General features: G+C 45.9%; 1 protein-coding gene across 1 annotated transcript in view; it reads left to right on the top strand.

Annotated features, from left to right (window-relative positions):
* The window catches only part of IFRD1 (interferon related developmental regulator 1), a 138,546-nt gene that overhangs the window by 66,256 nt on the left and 54,470 nt on the right, over positions 1-17,820 (top strand). Inside the window, exons 6-8 of the mRNA XM_085653182.1 lie at positions 338-388; positions 16,474-16,643; positions 17,447-17,555. Coding sequence (XP_085509308.1) covers positions 338-388; positions 16,474-16,643; positions 17,447-17,555 — 330 coding nt within the window. The remainder of the gene's footprint in view (positions 1-337; positions 389-16,473; positions 16,644-17,446; positions 17,556-17,820) is intronic.

Here is a 17,820-nt window from a genome sequence, read left to right as displayed (position 1 = left end):
CTTGGTAATGGCTGCTATGGTTAGCAAAGTGAGGAAAGAGAGGCATAATCCTTACCTCAGGTCATAGTCTTGTGCAGTTTTAAAGGTAAACTTGAGCTTCAATAGATGTTAATCTGAGTACTGATAACATAAACATTCCAGTATTTGTATGTCAGACTTCCAAATGCTTTCAGACTTTCCGTACAAACTATACTGTGAAGATAAGTTTGAGCTTTGTACTTGTGCACAAAGCTCTAATTGAATGCAAAGGCTGTATTCACTTGAAGCATGTACGCTTATATGCATTAGAATTTTACGTATGTTTATAGAAAGTAACGTTATTTCTTTCTTGTTTCAGTGCGCAAACACATTTGGGCTTTGCTGTTTCATTGCTACTGACGATATCATTGTAAGTAATTTAACACATCAAGTGAAATTTGTTAACACTATTTTTCGTCTGTGTGATTAGTTCACTAATCCTAACCTGCTATATGTGCAATGCTCTCCCACAAAAGCTAGATGCCATAGAAGATACTATTAGAATACTGCTAACATCGCCTACACTAGAGTAAACATAGCACTAATCTTGGCTACATTTAATACCAAGAAAAACCTTTTGTGCTTATATCTCCTATAGAAGACCAACATTCAGATTTATGGAAGAGCATTTTATACTAAGCCTTGCTTGTCTGAAGTAATTTTTTTAGGTTTTATTAGCATATTTTGTTTTGCCATTCTTCCTGCAATAGTGTATGACTTTTTTTTAGTTTTATCATTGTATCGTATGGTTGCTTTGTTTTAAACATGTCAAAAACCTAACTTGTTAAAATGAATATTTTGTTGCCCAATAATGTATGATTGTAAGCTCAACGCTGACAAAGTTAAATGAGTCACTTTTCTTAATTTGTTTTGACAGTTGTAACCGTAATCCCCAAAGCTAGCGCACCTGTTTAAAGTGTGGGCATGCTAGTTCTCTGAGGCATTACCATTAAGTCCAGATATACCAACTAGACTGCTTGTCATAGAGAATAAATACCTCTGTCGGTAGTAATCCACGTAACATGAAATTTATTAATTTTAGGACTTCTCTGTAATCTTAACCACCCATTCTTAGCCATCAGCTTTTTGGCCCTTTTAGGGTAATATGGGTGAGAATGATTCTCCTCCATTCCTCCAGCCTACAGCAAATATTGGTAATGTGATGTTCCTTGACCTTGATGTTTTGTTTTTCTTTACTTTTGAAGCTAGTCTTTGATCCTGGATATTTTTTTATGAGATTGGAGATTAACTTTTTGTAGGTTCCCCCAGATTGTTCATATAAAATATTTTGAAGAATTGAAGCAAATTCATCAGAGTGATGGATTTGTCGAGGTTTGAGCTGAAGGTTGACTTCTTACCAGCAGGTGAGGGCAATTAAGAATTGTAATTTTATACTATATAGAAGTATGTAGTTCGATAGCCTTTTTTGGCCGCCAGGCTTATCTTTTACATTAGGTGACCTTTGAACCTTTTTAATACAATGGCTTTCAGCACCCAAAATAAATTCAGCAAGTCACATTCCAATTTAAGTTTTTCTTTTTTGTTCTTACACGAGTGGTACCAAATAAGTGTTTGCAAAAAAATTAAATCACATTGCTCGCACCTGTTCTTGATAGTAGTTTAACTATGTTCTGCCCTGTTATGCAGTTGTATTTCCATGCTTTAATCTTAGATAATGATATCTGGATTTTATTTTGCCTTCTTTACCAGTCCGGTCTCAATCCAAATACATTGTTATATTTTCATTGCATTTGTAGTCTGTTTTTTTTCAAACATTGTAGCTACTTTCAGAATTATTGGTCCGTTAGTTGGCTGCACCAAGTTTATAATTTTTGTGTGTAATCTTGTTTAATGAGATGCTCTATTTCTTTTGTAGTTGATCATTTGTTTCCCAAGTACAATTGATAAAAGCAAGTATGTCTTGGACCCTACTGAACACACGCTGTATCTCTCTATATAATTGTCCTTTCCTGCTTTATTGTAGTTTGAAGTATAGGTTTGGTATGGCTTTTGTTTTTAGGAAGCTAAGTTGGAAACCCTGCTCTTGCCTTACTGTGACTAGTTACTGCTGCCTATTAAAAAGCCCTTAATCTCATTATGGCTGCTTGTTTAAATTGCACTATGGTGTTGGAAAGTGGATTATTAGTAGTGGCAGATACACATTTACCACTGGCAATAATGGCACTAACAATCTATAGTGCTCAGATCAGGTCTTAAAGTATTCCCATGCTCACCCTTTGGTAGCTTGACTGCGAGTAGGCAGGCTTAACTTCAATGACGGATATGAAAAGCATTTAAAGACACCAATTCAGTAAATTAAGACACAACACAATAAAAACACCAATTTATAAAAAAAGGAAATATTTTTATCTTTGAAATGACACCAAAAAGGAAAACATCCACTTAGAAACCAACAGTACCACTTTTGAACATTTGGTTGCCTCCGACAGGGACAAATTCATACTAAGCAACTTTTCGAGAGGATTTCTCAACAGACTTGTGCAGCCACCTCCAGCAGGCTAAATTCCATTGGGAATTCCATACTGAAGTTCCTCTTGCTGGTCCCAAATGTCCAAAACACAATCCAAGCGTCTGGAATCTTCAAGAGGGTCCTTGAAAGTTTGGGACTTCAGTTCCCACAATCCACTTGGACAAAACCCTTACAAATCCACTGGTAGTTCTCCAGGCTGAGGATTCTTTGTGGTGATGCTCCAGGTGAGCTCTGTTAATCTGTAGCTTGCAGGGAGTCCACCTTTTAGTCCTTTTTAAGCAGGCTTGATCCACAGGGCCGTAGTTGCAGATGTTGCAAGAGGCGCAATCTTCAGAGTGCAGGGCCTGGTTAACGCACATCAAACTCCTCAACGTGGACCTCTTGTTCTTAGATTTCAAAAAGCAGATTTGAGAGGCTCTGTCCCTCTCAGATTCTTATTCAGTGTTCTCTGGGGTCAAGCAGATGGGCACTCCTGTCCAGTGAGGTGCAGGGTAACACCCCAGAGCATGACCACTTCCTCCAGAGTGTGGCACAATGATATTCAAGAAAACACTATTCTTCCAAAATTCAATATGTCAGAATTTTCAACAGGGAGAGGAGCTGGCTGAACACACCCCCAGGAGGACTAATGTCCATAGTCTCCCCCGTGCCCCCCCCCCCCCTTTTTGCACCTGTCAATTCCTTCCTCAAGCCTAGCATATGGTTGGGTTCAAAGATGAGTATTAAATGGAAACTAGCTTCTCTAGCTTGTCTCTTCCTTCCCTTGAAGACCATTATAAACTACCCCTCCTCCTGGCCCTGGCGTTCCTATGCCCAGCAACCTTTCCTCCCAGAAGGGCTTCCTAACCCCAGGGGTCATTTATCACCTCTTCAAAGCAGCCAGGCTAATCCACTTGTCTCTGAACATGAACAATCAATGCAGAGCAATAGAGGGTTGAATTTCGGCTTAGTCTTATAACTTCATGTCTGTACATTTTAGAATAAATTCAACAATACCATTTATTACCATTCTATGGAGTTTTTTAATAACTTTTATGACTTTCCTTAAAATTCAAAATATTGCAGATCCTCATTTCACAGTGCTCTTAGCACAACTGTCAGTTTTGGGAAGTGCTTTACTACACTGGGGAGTGGAATGTGCAATTTCACTAACCCCAGGGCATATACAACTCAAAAGGGTCTACCATATAGATACCTGACCCCCACCCATGGGACAACTAGGTAGACCCTGGGGGTACCTACCATGCCCAAACATTGTAGTTCATCCATTTCTATGTGCCCCAACCACCAAAGTAGAGTTTGGGAGCAAACTTCATTTTAAAAAGCCACCCTGCAACACGGCTGCTTTTAAACTGACCTCAGGCTTCAGCAGTGCACACATGCAAGTGCAGAAAAGGCTGCTGGCCTCAACTGCTCTTCCCTATTCTATACTAGGGACTTAAAGGTAGTTTTAGCCCCCCTACCCTATTATGTACTAGGGCCTTATAGCGGGGAGTCATGCCAATCACAGGGGTACCCTAACCCATATTGTACCCTAGTGTACTTGGGTGTTTTCACTGTATTCTAAGTGTCTCTTTAAGCATAGCACTGGGGCTGGGCCTGGTTAGAGCTAGTTAGGGCAGAGTCAGTTGCCACCAGTACCGGTCAACAAAGTTGCAAGGTTCCCAGGGCACAGGATGACTTTGCAACATATGGCCTTGATAGGAATAGATCATTAATGGCCTGGGTCCCCGGTCTTCATGGGGTCACTATTGCTCTTCTTGATCCAAGGATCATTTGGCTTTTGTTTTCCAGTACAGGCACTCTTAAGCCTGAAAGATCCTTGCAGATGTCTAGAAAATGTCTGCTTTCATATCTCCTGATAGAGCGGATTTCAGGTTCAATTTCCTATGACAAATTTCTACATTAAGTTCTTGATTAGCAATTTGTTGTTGCCAAGGTCCAGGTCTTATGTAGATGTGGTGGTCTCCCTATGCTTAAGCTGGCTAAGGAACCCAGATATCATTTTGGATCTTAATTACTGCAGCTGATTTATACTGTCCTCTAGAATTCCACTGTCCATGTTTATCTTGCTGTGGGTGAATTCGATTATTCACAAACTGCACGCAATGCCTATGAAATAAGCCCTGGTCCCAGACATCACACAGTTTGTGGTTTGAGGGTCTCTTTCTTACAACCTTCTGTCTCTCTTTTTTGGCCTATATTTTGGGGCAGTCTACAGAGTGAAGAGCCTTTATTGTACCTGCAAGTCTTCACATGCAGTGTCCCTGTGCAGTTGACCTTTATTTTAAAATGTTAAACTGAGGTACCACTTCTGAGGTGGGAGCTGGGGGAAGGGAAGGGGTGGGTGGGGAGGGGGTAGAGTTGTGGTCAGTGAACTCCGGTACTTTAATGTCTTGATTTTAAAAACTGATATCGGGAGGCGCTTGAAATTCTAGATTTTCCGTGGAATTCCCCTGTGCCGACACAGCCCACTCTAAATGCTCAGATGGGAGAAGGTTAGCACACCTACTCCGGTATGTTCATGTTGTTCCTGCTTGTTAATCGTGAATAGCATCATTTTATCCTCCACCACCAGGTCTTGTGTAGACTATTAGCTGGTTGTGAATGGAAGATTAACTCAAAACCATTTGGTTGTCAGACTGCTGCAACTCAACCTGCCTGGGCAGAGTGGTGCTCCTCCACCCTCATTGGCTGCTACCATACCTGGAACTCCTGTTGCTAGGCTCAGCTCTTTCAGCTCTCAGACATGATTTCCCTCCTTTGCCTTCTTACTGTCTTTCATTGGGTGAGATCTACACTCTTCTCCCTTTTTGCAGTCCTCTCTGCCTGCAAAACCTGCTGTGACCTCACAGCTAGACCTCTGTTGCTCTGGTTCTTAGAGCCAGCACTTTTTGCAGGTGATTTCTGTCCTGTACCTTTGCTGGAACACCACTTACTGTCAGCAGCCTCTGCACTGGCCCATCTGCTTGCATGATATCACAGTTGCTGCCGCCCAGGCTTCTTTGCTATTTCATGAGGATGGGGGTGGGAGGGTCTTCACGGAACTCTCTCCCACTGGGCCCGGCAAGATCTCAGTGCTGTCTGACGGAACCTGTGCCCCATGGTGTTGTCGCTTTTTGTTGCCAGAATAGCTAACCACAAGTTGAAAGCTGTTGCTTTTGCCTCAAGAGCAGGCAGACTGGGTTCTATACTTGGGATTGCAAAGCATGGACTGCATGATGACCAATTCTTCTGCTGCAGGTGCAGGTGCAGAAAGCTTAGCTTTTGCATCCACTGCCATCTCCACCCAAATGTAAGTGTTATTACCATGCTTAGTTACAACATTTTGTCTGCTTGATTAAAGATATGACAATGTAATGGTCTTTTTTTCTTCAACTGGCTGAAGTCCTACATGTGAAATATTTAATACTTTTTTGTGCCCAATGTTCAGTTATTGCAGTTCTGTTTGATAGTGGGGCTCCTTTTCATCCATCTTTTAAGAACCTCCTTTGCTTAATTCTTGCAGAAGCAGTTCTGAACGATGCACACAATTAAAATGAAACATTGTTCCCAGGATCTTCTAAAATCACAGCTGTCTATAAAGCTTCCAGTCAACCTGCTTCACTTACCACTGTTAGGTTTTATGCAGAGGGCAATAATGCCAGTCTAGTTTCTCAAGCATTAAATCTTTCATAGATTCACATGCTTACATCCTTCCCAGTCATTTAAGTGGGAGTACCATAGTAAAGCAGTATGCATCAGTATAATAAGCTATAATGACATTGAAGTCCGTTTAATAGCCTGTCCATGTCCTTTTTCAAAAAAGGCCCAAATTTGAACTATAACCAATCGAGCAACAGCACCCTCTAGATCTTTACCAACGTATTTTCTACTGCACATCATGCAGTTCTTCTCAGTTTTTCTTTTACAATTGAAAACTTATCTACAACTGTTATGTGGGACTTCTAAGAAATGTCTTCAGATCTAGCAAAACCTGTAGAAGAAAAGTGTGGATGATCAACAGACTATTTTTACAGCCTCTACCCTCAACATCAGGTAAAGGAGTGCAAAATATGTTGCACTTTTCCCACTAAAACCTTAAAGAACCTGGAGGGAAGGCTACTGCTGTGGCTGCAGAAGTCTAAAACTCAGAATTCCACCACTTCTGAGGAAGACTGATAATCTGTGTGAACCCACATAAGGTCAAGATAATCTGTCCAGGGGAAGTTTGAGGGCTGAAATGCTTTAAACACATAAAGACCCTCTGAGAAAGCAGAAACAAACTCCTCTCCACAGAGGCGGCCTCCTCTCAACCTAGTCCTCCATCTGTGAAGACAAAGCGTAGGCGTTCTTCCTCCTCTGAACAGTCAGCGACAAAAAATCCTCTTGCCTCCCCATCAACCTCACTGTCTCGTCCACAAAGACATTTGACTGCGACATTGATGAAGAACCAGTTGACGGCAACAGTCTAGTTCCTACCGCTGACGCAGAAGTTCACCTTGACAATGACATTGTCAACGGGACCATCGACAATGATAAAAACCACAAAAATAACAAACCGCTTTAAGACCTGAATTGACACCCCCAGCAAGGTTTCACCTTTGCCACCGAGTCACCGGTTGTACCTGTAGGAGTCTCTAAGACTGGCCTTTTGAGGCAGCTCACAGCCCATAAGAGCATTATTAATTTCAATATTATGCCCCTCCCCAAGCAGCATTACAAACCTTATCAAAGAGACTATTAGTTATAGATTCCTTACCTTAGAATTACCCCCATTCGTTCAGACTGGATCCGGAGAAATATTTTCGTAGCAGTACCCTTGCTTTCGGTAGGTGGTGTCGGTCGACTCTGCATCCGTCATTGGCGATCCGAAGTTGTGCTCTGACTCAGGCCATTGCCCGAAGTCTTTGCGGAGCCGTCCCGAAAGCTTCTGCAGACCTGGCAGTTGGCTGAGTGTCCCCCCCCCCCCCCCCCTCCCTCCCTTTTTCCGGGAGCTGGAGCGACCCCTGCCCACCTCGACCTAGATACGGAGCTGGACCGGCTCCGACACTGGTAGTGGCATCGACCAGCACTTTTGTATCAATTTTCTATCCTGTGGTTTCCTATCGCCCTGTGTGGCAGCCAGGAGAGAGTGAGGACGACTGGGTGGGGTCTATTGACCCTCTTGCAGACCAACTTGAAGATCCATACTGGAGAAAGGAGTTGGGTGATGCCAGTGGTCTGGACACCTCCCCAGACCTTGGCATGCTTTCTCTCCCTACCGTTGCTATGGAGGAGGGAGCCTCCCACGCTGTGGTGTTGTGTAGTGCAGCTTAGGCCTTGAGCTTCCTAAGGTGGCAGTCAGGACTAACCTCCTGACTGAGGTGCTTCAGCCGGCAGTGGGTTCTTCGGTGCCCCTGCTGCCATTCAATGAGGCCCTCAGGGCCATCCTTCTGGGCATGTGGTCCAAGCCCAGCACAGAGGCTCCTGTGGATAGGATGATTGCCTGATGTCACCGCCTGGCTCTGGGCGACCAACATCCTATCTCTGAGAGCTTGGTAGTCCAAGCCTCTACTTCCAAAGGCTCCTTCCCTACTGCTCCCCCAGATAGGGAATCCAAGAAGCTGGAACACCTTGGGAAGATGTTTTCTTGCGCCAGCTTAGGACTGCGGTCAGTGAACACCGCATGTCTCTTAGGGCTTTACACCCACTGTGTGGGATACGGTTGAGCAGGTGGTGCCGCAGTGCCCGGAAGAGGCCTGGCTGCACTCACCTGTGCAGTTGCGGAAGGGAGGGATGCAGCAAAGTTCGCCATTCGTTGTGGCCTGGACACCGCCAACTCGCTAGGCAGGACTATTTCAATGTCAGTAGTCCTGAGATGCTACGCCTGGCTGAGATCCACTGGCTTCTCGGGTGTTGTCCAATCTACACTTATGGACATGCCCTTTGACCGTCGCTTGTTTGGAGACAAGGCAGACTACGCACTTGAGCGCTTCAAGAATTCTCTAGGGCTACGGCTAGGTCCTTGGGCCTCTCTACTACATCTTGCCCAATGCAGTTTGCCTTTTGCTCCTTTCGTGGCTACGGAAGGGGTGCCCTGCCACGTTCCTCCCAGGGCCACAGGCCGATGAAAGCTGCCCAGCCTCTGGGCGGCTCGGGACGTGGGACCCAGCGTCTTGAGTCTGGGGGGCCAGTGGGCACGCCAGTCCACCAGTGCCCCCTCTATAGCAGCCTCCAAACCCTTCTATTTTGACCTATCAGGGCCACCAGTTGCCAGTGGGCGGCAGGATCCTCCATCAGCGCCACCACTGGCAAACCATCACGTCTGACAGGTGGGTTTTGCAGATAGTCCGAAGGGGCTACTCCCTCCCCTTCAAGACTACTACATCCATGCCACTGCAATTCCATAACATGTAGGAGGATCACATGGCCCTTCTCCGCCAGGAACTTACGGCTCTCTTGGCCAAGGGAGCTATTGAGCGAGTTCCTGCCCCAGAGGTAGGTTGTTAGTAGTTCCCACTACTTTCTGGTGCCCAAGAAGGACAAAGGTCTGCGCCCTATCTTGGATCACCGAAACGTCAACTGCTTCCTCTGGAAGGAAAAGTTAAAAATGTTGACATTAGCACAGTTCCTGTCTGCCCTCGACCATGGAGACTGGATAGTGGCGTTGGACTTGCAGGACTCCTATTTCCACATCGCCATTCGGCCTGCCCACCGGCGCTACCTGCGATTCACAGTAGTCTGCAAACATGCTCCCCTTTGGCCTTCCCAGCGCCCCTCGGGTGTTCATGAAAGTGGCGGTGGTCGCAGCTCATCTGCTTAGATCAGGGGTTCCAGTCTTCTCCTATCTCGATGACTGGCTTTTGAAGGCGGGCTCGCCCCAAGATGTCGTCTCCCATCTCCAGACTATGGTGGACCTGCATTCGCTGGGGTTCACGATCAACATGCCGAAGTCACTCCTGACTCCCTCTCAGAAGCTCCTTTTCATTGGTGCACTTCTGTATACAGTGCAGTTGCGGGCTTATCCTCCCGAGCAGCAAGTCCGTGATATTCGGGCTACGATACTGATGTTTCAGCCGCTATTCCAGATTTCAGTAAGAATGACTGAGGCTGCTAGGCCTCATGGCCTCCTGCATCCTACTGGTGGATCATGCCAGGTGACACATGCGGGCTCTGCAGTGGGACCTGAAGTTCCAGTGGGCACAGCATCGGGGGAGTCTTTAAGATTGCATCCAGATCGGAAGGCACTGCAGACCAATTGCAGTGGTGGCTAATGAACCAGGATTGGGTCAACGGCAGATCCCTCTTCCTTCCCCAACCGAAGTGCACTGTGATGACAGATGCATCACTTGTGGGGTGGCCACATGGGAGAGGCGGAGATCAGAGGCCTCTGGTCTCCGGTAGAGTCTAGGCTCCACATCAACTTTCTGGAGCTTGGGTGATGTCTTGCACTGGAGGTATTCCTTCCTTCTGTCAAAGGTAGAGTAGTGCAGGAATTCATGGACAACACCACAGCCATGTGGTATTGCAACAAACAGGGCGGGGTGGTGCCGTGGACCCTATGTCAAGAGGCCCTTAGCCTCTGGACATAGCTGGAACATCAGGGCATGTCTGTGGTGGTTAAACACCTGGAAGGTTCCCTGAATGTCAGGGCGGACAAACTCAGCTGTTGGTGAATGGTGGATCACGAATGGCATCTTCACTCGGAGGTGGTGCAAGGTCTTTCAGCTGTGAGGAGAACCTTGGTTAGATCCGTATGCCACCAAAAGTACGCGCAATGTCAGCAGTTTGTGCGTTGGAATTTCCAAAGCGCACTCGCTCAAATACGCTTTTTGTCGCGAGTGGAGTTGCGGTCTTCTATATACCTTTCCTCCTATACCACTTCTGCCTAGAATGCTGAAGATCAAGCGTGACCGGGCCCAAGTCATTCTTGTGGCGCCGGATTGGGCACGAGTCTGGTATCCCGAGCTCTTGGCCATTGATCCTCAGATCAAACTGCCTCTTCGTGAGGATCTTCTGTCACAGCAGCAGGGGAGACGGTCCTCCACCCGAACCTGTCAAGCCACCACCTCCTTGCGTGGAAATTGAGCAGCGACAGTTGACAGCTTTTGACCTTCCTCTCGTAGTCTGTAATGTCATCTTGGCAGCCAGGCATCCCTCCACTAAATCTGTATACGCCTGCAGATGGAACAAATTTGTGGCAGGTTGCACAGCAAAGGCTGTGGATCCCCTCTCTGCCCCTCTTTCAGAGGTTCTCCTCTTCCTTCTATCTTTGGCCCAGCAGACTTCTGTTCTGGGCACCCTTAAAGGCTATCTTTCAGCCGTATCGGCCTTCCTCTGCCTTCCAGATCAACCTTCTCTTTTCAAGTCCCCTATTGTAATTGGGTTTCTTAAGGGCATTACTAATCTTTTTCCTCCCATTCCTTCGTAATGCCCCAGTGGGACTTGATTCTGGTTTTTACTTACCTGATGTGTGCTCCCTTCGAGCCATTACATAATTGTCCTCCTCGTCTTTTAACTCTGCCTTTCTGATTGCCATCACCTCTGCTCGCAGGGTGAGTGAGCTTCAGGCTTTCTTATAAGCCTCCTTTCCTTGCGGTTCATCCGCACAGAGTTTTTCTCAAAACTTTTTCCCCCAAAGTGGTTACCTCTTTCCACTTAGGACAGACTATCACTTTGCCCACCTTCTTCCTGCCCCCGCATCCTTCTAAAGGGGAAGAAAGGCTCCATCGCCTGGATCCAAAACGTGTGCTATCCTTTTATTTGGATCGTACAGAGCAATTCCGGGTGCACAATCAACTCTGGAACATCTCTCGGTGGGTCGTCCTTTGCATCAAAATATGCTATTCCTTGGCGAAGAAGGAACCTCCAGTATGATTGAGCACCCACTCCACCAGGGTGACGGCAGCCACTATAGCTTTGGGATGCGGAGTCCCTCTCAATGACATCTGCCAGGCAGCCACGTGGGCATCGCTGCACACGTTAACTAGACATTATTGCCTATATACACTGCTTCTTTGGCCGTTCAGTTCTCCAGGACTTCCTGGTGTGAACTTGGTTTGCAGACCCACCTCCGGGGTTGGTATTGCTGGGGTATCTCTTCTAAGGTAAGGAATCTATAACGAATAGTCTTTCAGATGAACAAGTTACTTACCATCGCTAACGATATATCTGTAAGAGACATATATTTAGTTATAGATGCCTTACCGCCCCACCCATCCTCCCCCTTCTGCGAACTGACTTATAGTGTAAGGGTCTCACTTTCAGGGCCCTAGTTTTGTGCACCAGTGGTCAGTATCTTGCATGGCTCTGTGCTTCTGGCATGGAATGTCGTGTAAAGAACTGACGTCCGCACGCAGGGGCAGCGTCTAAGTAGATACCACGACGTCATCCTGGCGATCAGAATGCTGACGACGGACGCAGAGTCGACCGATGCCACCTACCGGCAGGCAAAGGGTACTGCTACGAAACAAATTCTCTGGATCCAGTCTGAAAGCCTAGGGGTAATTCAAAGGTAAGGAATCTAACTAATGTCTCTTACAGATATATTGTTACCGAAGGTAAGTAACTTGTTTATCAATACCATCCTCCTCCACAACCCTGTTATGAAGTACAAATGCCCATATTGCTCGCTATTCCAGGATCTGCAGGCTATGCTGCAAGATTATAGAATATTATACAAGATTATTGAACGATTTCTTGATCCTCCACAGGAAAAGCCAGTAGCACCACCTCCGCTTACCTCCTGCCTACGCCAAGGCATATTCCTACAGCCCACAATGACATCTGCCTCTAATAGAGCGGTGCCATTAAGAGGACCAAACCCCTTCAGAATATGAAAGGTGAAATCCCTGAACCCCAACCCTCACGGTATGAGTGGGATGTTTACCTTGTCCCCACTCCTTCTCCTCCACACCCTTCATATTCTCCCTCAGAGGCCATCGTGGGTTTTCAAAACCTGAGGACCGGCCTGCAACACGGTTTCATCTCCCTACCTCTGTTGAACAGCCGGACTGTTTTCTATTACTTCAAGGAGCAAGCAAGTTTGTAAGGGCCAACCCCATCATTGACAATATCTGGGAGGAGGGGATAAGGTAATGAAAACCCTGGCTACAGTAGTGGCAGTGCAACCTCGCATGGACTAAAATAAAGCTATAGAGGATTCCCCTGGTTGCCTCACGTCAGCCCAAACCAGATTCCGTGGTCTCACAAGCAGTGCAACGGTGCTCCCAAAACCCTTCTGCTCCCATCTCCGCGCCACCAGATAAAGAAGGCCGATGCTTTGACAACTTGGGCAAGAGGTTCTCCCTCATGTCTGCTATCACCGTTCGAGTGGCCAACTTGCTAGCGATTCTAGGTCGTTATGACCAACAAATGTGGGCCAATTTCAGCAGCTTAGTCGACTTGGTGCCGGAGGAGCAAAAATGCAGAAGAAATAAATATCCTCTATGAAGGGGAGCGCACCACCTCGAAGATTATGGATTGCGCGATGGACACTGGCTCCACAGGCTAACGCCAATTCGCTGGAGCAGCGGCCTTGAGATGCCAGAAATGGCTTAAAGCTGTGTTCTTTAGGCCGGAGGTACAATCAAAGATCTTGGCCATCGCCTGCGATAGAGAAACATTGTTTGGAAAGCACATAGATAATGCGCTTTCGGCAATAAAGACTGACAGGTCCCTAGGTGCCCTTCAGTTTAAGAAATTAACGTTTGGGGGCCTAGTGGAAGAGGTTTCTCTACCTACAGATGGGGTTACTTTTCAGATTGCTTTTCGAAGTTACTTTTCCTACTACGTGTGATATGCCTAGATATCACACTGGGACATTTCCTAGAGAAAAAGTAAGTAATTACGTTTTTGTACATTTTCAGTTTCTTAAGGTTTCATACAAACCAACTCCACACTTAAAAAATTTTCCACAGAAAAGCGGTCAATGCAGTCCTACGGGAGAAGTGTTATCGGTTTATTGGTAAGTACTTAGGTTTTGGGGTTGTTATTCTGGGGTTCGAACCAGGGTTTAGGATGCACTCTCAAAGCACCCTCATTGGCACTAGGGCAGCCGGATGCAGTGCTGAGGTCCAATGTTATCCAATGGGGGATGGGGGTGTCCGGTGGGTGGCTGCTCACGAACAGGTCACAAGGTTGTGGGAGTGAAGCTCCTGAGCTTAGACTCAGGGCAAAAGGAATCCAATTTGACACACAAGGTGCACCCAGAGCGGCACAGGGTCGGCCGGGTGCAGGGTGCTGTTTTGGTATTGGATACTCTGTTTTCAACAGGATAGGATAATATTTGTAAAGCGCACTATAACCGAAGGTGTCAAGGCGCTGGGCAGACAGGATCAGAGGGAGAAGTGCAACAGCTGATTAAGAGGGGAATAGCCAAGTGTTCAGAAGCTTCCTGAAAACCGAAAGCTTGCATTGGCAATGGAAGGGGGGGGATTGAGTTCCAAAGTCTGACAGCGGCAACTGAAAAGGAGCGGCTGTCCCATCTGGTTCTACAAAATTTGGACGAGGACAGTTTTTTCTGAGTGGTATGAGAGTTGCCGGTTTTGGATTTTGGCTGCAGGCTCTGTCCAGGAATTCTTCCGGTATGAACCAACAGCTGGGCAGGTAAGTTGGAGGACTTTGGGACGTAGTTGCTCCTTGGGTTCTCTTCTCCAGGGTGGCTGGATGCAGGGGCATCTTGAGGTCACACCACTCACAGTTGAAAGGGGGAGGGGTCTCCGTGCAGAGTCTGCAGGCAATGTTGGAGTCCTGGAGGGTTCAACCAACGGTGGACTCGTACTCTGGAGCTCTGGCGGACCTCGCTGGGACCGGTGGGCCACTCTGACTCGGGCCGTAGGCGTGCAGTGGTGGTTCCAGGCATCGGGTTTCTTTGTCCTCAGCAGGCTGTCTTTATAGGCTGTTTCTTTTGAACAGAGCTGCTGTTAACAGGAAACCTGGCCTTTGTTGGAGGCAGTCAGTCCTACCAGGGGTTCTGGAGGTCGCTGGCTGCAGGACAAGGTGACTTTTGGCACAGGATCTCTGGAAACTGCAGACAGTCCGGTAGGGCTGGGGCCAAGTCAGTTCTTCTCTGCAGTCTCCTCTGCTGTCTCCTTCGTAGGTTGCAGGAATCTGTTTTCTTGGCTCAGGGCTGCCCCCGAAATACTGTATTTAGGGGGTGTTTTAGGGGTCTCTAAGTCAGTAGCAATGGGCTACTGACCTTAGGGTGACTACACCCTTGGTGTGCTCACCCCATGTGGGGGAGTTGCCACAATCCCAATCCTGATTGGAGAGTACCTTCCATCTGCAAAAGATGGCATGCACTCACCTTCACCTCCCCCACTTGAGGGGTGGGGTTGGCAGAGGTGATTTTTCCTGCCTCCTTCCGTCGAAAAGGGGCTGACACAATAAGTGGGCCTGCTCTGGATAGCATGAGGCTGGGGGTCGAGTTACAAAGGCCGCAAGGCCTTTGAAACTCCCCTTCCCCAGATGGCTCTTCCTGACCTGGGGGAGTTGTGAACACCTCTGCCCAGGAAAGGCTTTGTTTCTGGGCGCAGGGAGCGAAGGCTCCCACCCCAAGGGTCCAGAAACATGTTTTGTGGTGGCAGGCCAGTGTTTACCAGTCAGGAAACCCCCCAGAGACTGGTCGTTTTTCAGGGTGCATCTCTAAGATGCCCTCCGAGTGCATTGTATAATAAAGCCCACATTGGCATCAGTGTGGGTTTATTATGCTCAGAAGTTTGATACCAAACTTCCCATATTTCAGTAGAGCCATTATGGTGCTGTGGAGTTCATAATGACAAACTCCCAAACCATATACTCTTTATGGCTTTACTTCACTTACAATCTCTAAGAATGGACTTAGACACCGAAGGGGTACAGTGCTCATGCAACTGTACCCTCACCAGTGGTATAGTGCACCCATCTAGAGGAGTGTCTTACCCATAGCATAGGCAGTGAGTTTCAAGCATGGAGCACAGGAATGTGCGCCATTTTGACTTCACTTTTCTCTGCACCAAAACACGCAGCCTGTAATGGCAGGGTGTTAAGGTACAGGACCTCGAATGGTGGCACAATAGGTGCTGCAGACCTTGGAGGTCTTCCCTGGTCACAGTGCCCTTGGTACCCATGGTACCTTTTACAAGGGACTTGAATGTGGCCAGAGAAGTGCCAACTGGGTGTACAAAGGTACAGTTTTGGGAAAGAACACAGGCCTTGGGCACCTGATTGGCAGGGACCTTGGGCACATCGTCGAAGTGCATCAGAAATCTGGCAAAACGTGGGGTGTTACTGCAACAGAAACCTAGCTTACTGCACAAACCTGATGTTTTCTTGAATTGAAATGCACAAACGTGGCATGGGACAAGTCTGAAGCGTAATTGTACTAGACAGCCAGTGGATTCTCCTGCCTGTGGGCAGACTCTACTTGCTCACTTCGTGGTGCAGATGAATTGTGGTGTTCTAAAGTTAAATAACTTCTAGACTTTTCAAAAGTCAAATAACCAATCTCATAAAATTTAGTGGACTGTACTAAACTACTAGAGATTTGACCATGCAAAACTACTCATCTGAGCTTTTGCTACTACTTGGTGTCAAGGATGCAGGCTCTCTGCTCACACCATGTTTTTAAGGCTCAAATCTTAACATGCTTTTTTCCTGATAAATGACAAATAGCAGTCCTTTATTACAGTTTTGCCCTTGTCAGGGATAACCTGTTAGAGCAGCAGAATCATGAGTAAGTGTTGTCGATAGCATACTGCCAGGGGATTACTGCATGGCTTCCTAGACAATTTGTCAGTTTTTGTTTGACTGATGTCCAGTTGTTTGGTGCACAACTAGTAAGTACAAGCCGAAGGAAGGAGTTTTAGATAATAAATTCCCTTAAATTGTAGCTACGGGTTGTATCCCTAATTATAGAAGTGGCTGCCTATTGATCAACTAACAATTTTCATTTTAGTGCTTTTTCTACAATGTCTGCTTCATTGTCCTTTGGCTAATCGATTTTAAAACTATTTTTGCTCTAGGATTTGTACACAACCATGGAGTGTTTAGAAAATGTCTTCACTAAATGTTATCAGAAAGACGACTGGACTAATGGCTGCAGCAGCACGTCACTTCACATTCATGCTCTTCTAACATGGGCACTTTTATTGACCATCTGCCCAATTACTCAAGTGAAGAAGAAACTTGAAATGTATGTACTGCCCCGGCATTTTGTGTAATGGTTTTGTTGTAGTTTTATAATTTGATTGCTTACATTCTCAGGCTTCTCTCTAATTCGGTGTTAATGTTTGTGTTTTGTTTACATTGACAATTTTAGAGCTACTCTAGACCCCTTTTCTAAAAATCCATGAAATTGTCTGAAGGTTATTTCTAGGCTGATATTGTTGCTGCATCCCGGATGAATACGATAAAATGTGGCACAACTGCTCAAAAACATTGTGTATATGATTAGTATACTGCCCTTTATACTTGCCTGTTTGTCCTGCAAATGATCTTTCTATATAGATGCATACTTTTTTACCTTGAATAAAAGCTTCAATTTGTCACTGGACTTCATTCCATATCTAGATTTTAGAATTTAGTTAATCTACGTGTGTTAAAGCAGAATTATATCGTACATTTTTGCTCCATCTGGCCTTTCTTCATAGATGTTGGCACCTTCCCTCAATTTACCTCCTTTCAGACTCAGATGGTGGGAGACCATTTTCTTTTTAAAAGCATAGTTTTGCAACACTGTTTAAAGCACTGCTGTAAGTCATGATTTTCTTTTGTAACCATGGGAACATTGTTCACTATATCCTCACGCACACCTGTAGGGGGTGGGCTGAATAAATTCATACCCACTCGGCCACAGCATTCTGTACAATAGGATGTCTAGAATGAACTGTAAATTGAATAAATGTAGTATTGATTGTCTGACAATCTGTCTAAACATTCATTGATTACAAATATTAAGAGTAATGTGCTGTCTCTACTCCCTCCCACATTCTCTAGGCATTTGCACAAACTTCCAAGTCTGCTGTCTTGTGAGGATGTGAACATGAGAATTGCTGCTGGTGAAACAATGGCTCTACTTTTTGAACTGGCAAGAGAAAGTGATACTGTAAGTAAGAGTCCTCTTTGGTGTAGAGAATGAATATGTTCTACACTATGTTGACTGTTCATTTGTGCTCTGAACCCATTTGGAATACTAGTGTTAGTTTAAGTAGTCTTACAAATTGTTACATATCCCTACATAATTTCATTAAACTAAACCATCATTAATGAGAAGGTGTGAACGCAGGATAGTAATTTGGCTGTAAATGCCCAAGTTTTCGGTAGTCTAAATACAGGTAAAATAGTCTTTTGACCCATACATTGATGTTTTC

The sequence above is a fragment of the Triturus cristatus genome, chromosome 4_1, assembly GCF_964204655.1.
Source record: "Triturus cristatus chromosome 4_1, aTriCri1.1, whole genome shotgun sequence".
Lineage (NCBI taxonomy): Eukaryota > Metazoa > Chordata > Amphibia > Caudata > Salamandridae > Triturus > Triturus cristatus.
This window is presented reverse-complemented; position numbering and strand designations above follow the sequence as displayed.